Source organism: Numenius arquata, unplaced genomic scaffold, assembly GCF_964106895.1.
Source record: "Numenius arquata unplaced genomic scaffold, bNumArq3.hap1.1 HAP1_SCAFFOLD_1807, whole genome shotgun sequence".
Taxonomy (NCBI): domain Eukaryota; kingdom Metazoa; phylum Chordata; class Aves; order Charadriiformes; family Scolopacidae; genus Numenius; species Numenius arquata.
The window spans coordinates 1-9,759 of NW_027415454.1; the positions used below are offsets into that span (position 1 = coordinate 1).

Below are 9,759 nucleotides of genomic sequence, written 5' to 3' on the forward strand. Positions count from 1 at the left end.
GTCCCCTGTCCCCATCCTTGTCCTTGTCCCCATCTTTGTCCCCATTCCCATCCCATTCCCATCTCCATCCCATCCCCTGTCCCCATCCCATGTCCTTGTCCCCATCCCTGTCCCCTTCCTCATCCCCTTCTTGTCCGTCACCACCCCCTTCCCATCCCCTGTCCCCATCCTTGTCCCCATTCCCATCCCCGTCCCCATCCCTGTCCCCTTCCTTGTCCCCGTTCCCATCCCATTCCCATCCCCAGCTGTCCCCATCCCTGTCCCCTTCCTCATCCCCTTCTTGTCCATCACCACCCCCTTCCCGTCCCCTGTCCCCATCCTTGTCCTTGTCCCCATCTTTGTCCCCATTCCCATCCCATTCCCATCTCCATCCCATCCCCTGTCCCCATCCCATGTCCTTGTCCCCATCCCTGTCCCCTTCCTCATCCCCTTCTTGTCCGTCACCACCCCCTTCCCATCCCCTGTCCCCATCCTTGTCCCCATTCCCATCCCCGTCCCCATCCCTGTCCCCTGGGGCCAGGCTGTGACCCCCCCCGTCCCCCATCGTGGGGGGACATTGGAGCGTTCATCCCTCTCCAGGGGTCGGAGGTCCCAGAGATGGGGGGCAACGCGGGGGGGGGGGAGGGGTGATGTGTGTGTAGGGGGGGTGGTGGGGTGTGTCCCAGAGGAGGGGGACAATGTGGGGTCCGTCCCTGACCCCCCCCCACCTCCGACTGGGTCCCGTTCCTCCCCCCCCCAGTTCAAGAGGATGCTGAACCGGGAGCTGACCCACCTCTCCGAGATGAGCCGCTCCGGCAACCAGGTCTCCGAGTACATCTCCAGCACCTTCCTCGGTGAGCCCCCCCCCTGGGGACCCCCAGGACCCCCACTAGACCCCCTGGGACCCCCACCAGACCCCCCGGGACCCCCTGGGACCCCCCACCAGACCCCTAGGGACCCGAGGGATCCCAGGAGTCCCCAAGGACCCCCTGGGACCTCTGCCAGACCCCTGGGGACACCCTGGGATGCTGCTGACCCCCCCCAGGGACCCCCACCAGACCCCCTAGGACCTCCAGGGACCCCCCCCGAGGACCACCGCCACCACCCCAGGGACCCTGAAGAACCCCCACCAGAACCTCAGGGACCCCACCAGACCCCAAGGGACCTGAGGGACCCCAGGAGTCCCCAAGGACCCCCACCAGACACCCCGGGACCCCCCAGGACCCCGTGGGACCCCACCAGGCCCCTGGGGACCCGAGGGACCCCAGGAGTCCCCAACGACCCCCACTAGTCCCACAGGGACCCCCACCAGACCCCTGGGGACCCCCAAGGAACCCAAGGACCCCCACCAGTCCCCCAGGGACCCCCACTAATCCCCCTAGGACTTCCAGGGACCCCCCCCAAGGACCACCACCACCACCCCAGGGACACCCAGGGACCCTCAAGAACTCCCACCAGACCCCCGGGGACCCCCTGGGACCCCCACCAGACCCCCAGGGACCTGAGGGACCCCAGGAGTCCCCAAGGACCCTCACTAATCCCCCTGGGACCCCCCAGGGCTCCCTGGGACCCCCCAGGACCACCTGGGACCCCCACCAGGCTCCTAGGGACCCGAGGGACCCCAGGAGTTCCCAAGGACCCCCACTAATCCCCCTGGGATCCTCAGGGACCCCCAGGGACCCTCAAGAGCCCTCCCCAGACCCCCAGGGACCCCACCAGACCCCTGGGGACCATCATTAGACCTCCGGGGACCCCTAGAAACCCCTCCCAGACCCCCCAGGGACCCCCACTGGTCCCCCTGAGACCCCCAGGGACCCCCAGGGACCCTCAAGAGCCCCCACGAGACCCCCAGGGACCCCATTAGACCCCTAGGGACCCCTAGAGACCCCTCCCAGACCCCCAAGGGACCCCACCAGTCCCCCAGAACCCCCCAGGGACCCTCAAGAATCCTCCCCAGACCCCCAGGGACCCCCACCAGACCCCTGGGGACCATCATTAGACCCTCGGGGGTCCTTAGGGACCCCTCCCAGACCCCCCAGGGACCCCACTAGTCCCCCAAGGACACCCACCCCCACCCCCCCAGCCGGCAGCCCGGGATGGGTCGTTTCCCCCCCCCAGCACACGCAGCCCCCGCACACGCGTCCCGTCCCCCCACACGTGTGTCCCCCTGACCCCTCTCCGTGTGTCGTCGTCGTGTTCCCCCCCCCCAACCAAAGACAAGCAGCACGAGGTGGAGATCCCAGCCCCCGGTCCCAAGGAGCGGGAGAAGAAGCGGCGGCAACCCCCCCCCGCCACCCCCCCCATGGGGCAGATCAGTGGGGTGAAGAAGCTGCCCCCCGGCTCCAGCCCCGACGGCTCCAGCGTCCCCCGTTTTGGGGTCAAAACCGACCGGGAGGAGCTGCTGGGCAAGGTGATGGGGGTCACTGGGATTTTGGGGGGGGAGGGGGGGTTAATGGGGTTATTGGGGGGGTTTGTGGGGGTGCGTGCTGTACCCACACACCCCCACCCCCCCTCAAGGAGCTCGACAACCTCAACAAGTGGGGGCTCAACATCTTCCGCGTCTCCGAGTACTCCAACAACCGCTCGCTCAGCTGCATCATGTACACCATATTCCAGGTACACGCACACACACACGTCACCTCCCCCCCCCGGAAACCCCCCCAGACCCCCCCAAAATCCCCCAGAACCCCCAACCCCCCCCATCGCCCCCCAAACCCCTCCAGCCACCCCCCCACCAAATCCCCTTCATCCTCACCCCAACTCTCCCCATTCCCCCTCCCCATCCCAGCTCCCCCCGGTCCCAGCACACCCCAAAAACCCTCACTCCCCCCCCCCAAAATCCTCCAGCCCCCCCAAATCCCCCCCTCGCCCCCCAAACCCCTCCAGCCTCCCCAAATCCCCTTCATCCTCACCCCAACTCTCCCCATTCCCCCTCCCCATCCCAACTCCCCCCGGTCCCACCCCAACCCCCCCAGCACCCCCCAAAAACCCTCAGCCCCCCCCCCCAAAATCCCCCAGCCCCCCCAAACCCCCCCCATCACTCCCCAAACCCCCCCATTGCCCTCCAAACCCCTCCATCCCCCCCAAACCCCTCCAGCCTCCCCAAATCCCCTTCATCCTCACCCCAACTCTCCCCATTCCCCCTCCCCATCCCAGCTCCCCCCGGTCCCAGCACACCCCAAAAACCCTCACCCCCCCCCCCCAAAATCCTCTAGCCCCCCCAAATCCCCCCCTCGCCCCCCAAACCCCTCCAGCCACCCCCCCACCAAATCCCCTTCATCCTCACCCCAACTCTCCCCATTCCCCCTCCCCATCCCAACTCCCCCCGGTCCCACCCCAACCCCCCCCAGCACACCCCAAAAACCCTCAGCCCCCCCCCCAAAATCCTCCAGCCCCCCCAAATCCCCCCCTCACCCCCCAAACCCCTCCAGCCTCCCCAAATCCCCTTCATCCTCACCCCAACTCTCCCCATTCCCCCTCCCCATCCCAACTCCCCCCGGTCCCACCCCAACCCCCCCAGCACACCCCAAAAAACCCTCAACACCCCCCCCCAAAATCCCCCACCCTCCCCGGCCCCCCCCAATTCCACCCCAACCCCCCCAGCCCTACTCTAACCCCCTCAGTCCCCCCAAAACCCCCAGTCACCCCCCCAAACTCCCCTCATCCTCACCCCAACTCTCCCCTACCCCCCCCCAAGCCCCCCAATCCCCTCCCCACCCCTCCCATCCCCCCCCAGCCCCCCTATCCCCCCCAAACCCCCCCATCTCCACCACAACCCCCCTAATCCCCCTCCAAACCCCCATCCCAACCCCCCCCAAACCCCCCCATCTCCACCATAACCCCCCCAAACCCCCCCTCATCCCCATCCCAACCCCCCCAAACCCCCATCTCCACCACACACCCCCCTAATCCCCCCCCCCAAACCCCCTAATACCCATCCCAAGCCCCCCCAACCCCCCCCCCCCGCCCCCCCATCCCACCCCAACTCCCCAACCCGGGTGCCTGGGTCCTCTGGGGTGTTGGGGGGGTCTGATCCCCCCCCCTGCCATGTCCTGTCCCCCCCCTCCCCGGCGCAGGAGCGGGAGCTGGTGAAGACCTTCAAGATCCCGGTGGAGACGCTGCTGACCTACACCTTGACCTTGGAGGACCACTACCACGCCGACGTGGCCTACCACAACAGCCTGCATGCTGCTGACGTCATGCAGTCCACCCACGTCCTGCTGGCCACCCCCGCCCTCGACGTGAGCCCCTGGCCCGTGGCGGGGTGGGGGGGACCCATCGTAGGGTGGTGGGACCTACCATGGGGTGGTGGGACCTCTGGTGGGGTGGTAGAACCCGTGGTAGGACCTACCGTAGGATGGTGGGACCTCTGGTGGGGTGATGGAACCCGTGGTGGGACTCTTGGTGGGGTGGTGGGACCTGTGGTAGGACCCATCATGGGTGGTGGAACCTACCATAGGATGGTGAGACCTCTGGTGGGATGGGGGGAACCATGGTGGGACCCGTCGTGGGGTGGTGGGACCCGTCATGGGGTGGTGGGACCCATCGTGGGGTGGTGGGACTTGTAATGGGGTGGTGAGATCTGTGGTGGGAGCCTTGGTGGGGTGGTGGAACCTATAGTGGGACCCATCATGGGGTGGTGGAAGCTACCATGGGGTGGTGGGACCCGTTGTGGGGTGGTGGGACCTCTGGTGGGATGGGTGGAACCACGGTGGGACCCGTCATGGGGTGATGGGACCCATCGTGGGGTGATGGGACCTACCATAGGATGGTGGGACCTCTGGTGGGGTGGCGGAACCTGTGGTGGGACCCATCATGGGGTGGTGGGACCATTCATGGGTTGATAGGACCCATGGTGGGGTGGTGGGACCCATGGTGGGACCCATCATGGGGTGGTGGGACCTACCATAGGATGGTGGGACCTCTGGTGGGGTGGTGGAACCTGTGGTGGGACCCATCATGGGGTGGTGGGACCATTCATGGGTTGATAGGACCCATGGTGGGGTGGTGGGACCCATGGTGGGACCCATCATGGGGTGGTGGGACCTACCATAGGATGGTGGGACCTCTGGTGGGGTGGTGGAACCCGTGGTGGGACCCATCATGGGGTGGCGGGACCTGTGGTGGGGTGGGGGGACCTACCATGGGGAGGGAGGACCTGTGGTGGGGTGGTGGGATCCATGGTGGGATGGTGGTACCTGGGATGGGCCCCGCCATGGGGTGGTGAGACCCTTCATGGGTTGATAGGACCCATGGTGGAGTGGGAGGACCTACCATGGGGCGGTGGGACCCATATTAGGGTGAGGGCACCCATGTTGGGGCGGTGGGACCCATGTTGGGGCGGTACCGCAGGCCGTGTTCACCGACCTGGAGATCTTGGCCGCCCTCTTCGCTGCTGCCATCCACGACGTGGACCACCCTGGGGTCTCCAACCAGTTCCTCATCAACACCAGTGAGCACCCAACCGCGGCCCGCCTCGCACACGCGTGGCCTCCTGCACACGCGTGTGGCCTCTTGCACATATGTCTCCTCCTGCACACGCGTGACCTCCACACACATGGCCTCCTGCACACACGTGTGGCCTCCTGCATATGTGTGGCCTCCACACTCATGGCCTCCTTCACACACGTGTGGCCTCTGCACATGCATGTGGCCTCCTGCACACGTCTCCTCTCACACACGCGTGGCTTCTTGCATGTGTCTTGCATGAGCTGCCCTGCAGGCACACCCTATCCTGCGTGTGCACACATGTCACCTTGAACACACACGTCATCTTGCACACACACACATCATCTTGCACACGTATGTCGCCTTGCACTGGCATGTCGCCTTGGACACACCTGGCATCTTGCACCCGTATGTCACCGTGCACATGTATGTCACCTTACACAGACACATCATCTTGCATGTGTGCACTGTCTTGTACCCGTATGTCAGCTTGCACACATGTCACCTTGCACACATGTCACCTTGCACACACATGCCGCCTTGCACATGTATGTCACCTTGCACACACATGTCACCTTGCCCACGCGTGTCCCCTTGCCCACACGTCGCCTTACACATGCATGTCACCTTGCACACACGTGTCCCCTTGCCCACACGTCGCCTTACACATGCATATCACCTTGCACATGCGTGTCACCTTGCCCACGCGTGTCCCATTGCCCACACATCACCTTACACGTGCATGTCACCTTGCACACGCGTGTCCCCTTGCCCACACCCTCCTCACACACATGTGCACCCTCCATCCCCGCCCTTCCCCCCCCCTCCCCACCTCACCCCCACACCTCACCCTCCCCACCCCCTCCTCCACCTTGCACACGCGTGTCCTTAGCGTGTGCGTGCGTGTGTGTGTCCCCGCCCCAGACTCGGAGCTGGCGCTGATGTACAACGATGAGTCGGTGCTGGAGAACCACCACTTGGCCGTGGGCTTCAAGCTCCTGCAGGAGGAGAACTGCGACATCTTCCAGAACCTCAGCAGGCGCCAGCGCCAGACCCTGCGCAAGATGGTCATCGACATGGTGGGACAACCCCCCCCAGGGGACGGGGACACCCCCCTCCACCCCTCCCCCCTCGCCAAACCTGAAGTGGGGGACCCCTCCGTTCCGTGGTCTTCTTCAGGTCTTGGCCACCGATATGTCCAAGCACATGAGCCTCTTGGCCGACCTGAAGACGATGGTGGAGACCAAGAAGGTGACGAGTTCCGGGGTGTTGCTGCTGGACAACTACACGGACAGGATCCAGGTCTCCGGGGGTGGGGTGGGGGGGTCTGATGGGGGGGGGGGGTGTCATGGGTGGGGTGGGAGGGAGCTTCAAAGGTCACCCGGTCCACCCCCCTGCCACTCACCCCCCATCAATGTCACCGTCCTCAGCCCCCACCCTGTGATGGGTCCCGCCACACCATGAAGGGTCCCCCAACCACGCCATGGGTCCCACCACCCCATGATGGGTCCCACCAACCCCAGGAGGGGTCCCCCCACCCTGCAATGGGTCCCCCCAACCCTGCCATGGGTGAGGGGCGCATATCAAGGGCAGGCTGGACGTGTCCTTGGTGCCAGCATGGGTTGGCCAGGTGAGATTCCAGTGGTGCCACCATGGGTTGGCCAGGTAGAACTTGCCCTTGGTGGAACCCAAGTTGGTCAGGCAAGACTCTCTTGGTGCCAGCATGGGTTGGCCAGGTAGAACTTGCCCTTGGTGCCACCATGGGTTGAGCAGGTGGGTCTCCGGTGGTGCCACCATGGGTTGAGCAGGTGGGACTCCAGTGGTGCCACCATGGGTTGGCCAGGTAGAACTTGCCCTTGGTGCCACCATGGGTTGAGCAGGTGGGTCTCCGGTGGTGCCACCATGGGTTGGCCAGGTAGAACTTGCCCTTGGTGCCACCATGGGTTGAGCAGGTGTGTCTCTGGTGGTGCCACCATGGGTTGGCCAGGTAGAACTTGCCCTTGGTGCCACCATGGGTTGAGCAGGTGGGTCTCCGGTGGTGCCACCATGGGTTGGCCAGGCGGGACTCTGTCGGTGCCACCACGGCGGGTGACGGGAAGGCGCATGCCCTCGGCAGGTCCTGCGGAACATGGTGCACTGCGCGGACCTGAGCAACCCCACGAAGCCGTTGGCGCTCTACCGGCAGTGGACGGAGCGCATCATGGAGGAGTTCTTCCGGCAGGGTGACCGGGAACGGGAGCGCGGCATGGAGATCAGCCCCATGTGCGACAAGCACACCGCCTCCGTGGAGAAGTCCCAGGTACGGGGACACCCCGGTGGCCTCGGGGGACATCGGGGTGATGAGGGGGACACCGGGGGAAAGGGGAGGACCCAACTGGTGGCCTCGTGCAGAGATGGTGCATGGGGACAGGGAGCCCAGGGTGGTTCCGTGATGGTCCCAGTTGGGTGTCCCCGAGCATGGGCATCCCGTGGGGACAAGGAGTCCAAGTGCCACCACAATGGCCATGAGTAGGTGTCCCCAACCATGGGCATCCCATGGGGACAGAGACCCTTGGTGCCACCCTTATGTCCCCAACCAGGAATCCCATGGGGACAGAGACCCTTGGTGCCACCATGATGGCCATGACTAGGTGTCCCTGAGCACAGGCATGTCATGGGGACAGGGACCTTTGGTGCCTCCCTGATGTCCCCCGCTGGGCATCCCATGGGGACAGAGACCACCATGGTGCCACCATGATGTCCCCCACTGGGCATCCCATGGGGACAGAGACCACCATGGTGCCACCATGATGTCCCCAACCGGGCATCCCATGGGGAGAGGGACCCACAGTACCACCTTGATGTCCCCAAGTGGGCATCCCATGGGGATAGAGACCACCATGGTGCCACCATGGTGTCCCCAACCGGGCATCCCATGGGGACAGGGACCACCATGGTGCCACCATGATGTCCCCAACCGGGCATCCCATGGGGAGAGGGACCCACAGTACCACCTTGATGTCCCCAAGTGGGCATCCCATGGGAACAGAGACCACCATGGTGCCAACATGGTGTCCCCAACCGGGCATCCCATGGGGAGAGGGACCCACAGTACCACCTTGATGTCCCCAAGTGGGCATCCCATGGGGATAGAGACCACCATGGTGCCACCATGGTGTCCCCAACTGGGCATCCCATGGGGGCAGAGACCACCATGGTGCCACCGTGATGTCTGCGAGTGGGTGACCCATGGGGACAAGGACCCTTGGTGCCACCATGATGTCTGCAAGTGGGTGACCCATGGGGACAAGGACCCTTGGTGCCACCATGATGTCCCCAACCGGGCATCCCATGGGGACAAGGACCCTTGGTGCCACCATGATGTCCCCAACCGGGCATCCCATGGGGAAAGATCCTTTGGTGCCACCATGATGTCCCCGATCACGACCATCCCATGGGAACAAGGTGTCCCTACCACCACATCCTCGGGTACCAGCTGATACCAGGGGACCCCCGATGTCCCCGAGGGGTGGGGTGGGGGGGGGTGACACTCAGTCATGTGACACACCCCACCCCCCCACACCCCCCCTCCCTACTCCATCAAGGTGGGCTTCATCGACTACATCGTGCACCCTCTGTGGGAGACCTGGGCCGACCTGGTGCACCCCGACGCCCAGGAGATGCTGGAGACGCTGGAGGAGAACCGGGACTGGTACCACAGCCGCGTCCCCCACAGCCCCTCGCCCCCCCCCGCCGCCCCCCCCGACCAACCCCCCCACCGCTTCCGCTTCGACCTCACCCCCGAGGAGGAGGATGATGACGACGACGACGAGGAAGATGACGACGACGACAACGACGACGACGACGGGGGGGGGGGGGACGTCACCACCCCCGTGTCGTCCCCCCCCACCTCACCCCCCCCCAGCAGCCCCCCGGGAGACCCCCCGAGGAAGGTGATGAAGAGGATGAAGAGCAGAACGGACTCGGGGGGGGGGGGGGAGGTGGGCGAGGAGTGGTGACACCCCACCCCCCCCACCCCACCCCCCCACCCACTTATAGATTATTTGGGGGGGGTGGGGGGTGCCCCCCCCCTCCCCCCACAGAGCAGAACACAGATTTATTTTATTTTTTATTTTTTATTTTAATTAATTTTATTTTTTAAGTTGGTTTTAAGTAGGGTTTTAAGTTGGGGGGGGGCGGGGGGGGGGGCGGTGTTTCGGTGCCGGGGGGGGGGGGGGAGGGGGGGAGGGCGCACACGGCGGGGGGAGGGGCGGGGGGAGGTAAAAAAGAGGGAATTTTTATTGTATTTTTTAAAAAACTTGAAAAGACAAAAAAAGAGATAAAATTCCCCCC

The 9,759-nt window shown here is 64.9% G+C and overlaps 1 protein-coding gene across 1 annotated transcript; it reads left to right on the top strand.

Moving 5' to 3' along the window:
• Positions 1–739: 739 nt before the first annotated feature.
• Positions 740–9,359, top strand: LOC141478717 (3',5'-cyclic-AMP phosphodiesterase 4A-like; the record flags this gene model as incomplete). Its single annotated transcript, XM_074167707.1, has 9 exons — positions 740–833; positions 2,196–2,389; positions 2,497–2,595; positions 4,056–4,220; positions 5,332–5,431; positions 6,352–6,506; positions 6,607–6,729; positions 7,544–7,726; positions 9,012–9,359. Coding segments are annotated over 9 exons (1,461 nt in total), but the record flags the coding sequence as incomplete, so codon positions are not given.
• Between the last annotated feature and the right edge of the window lie 400 nt (positions 9,360–9,759).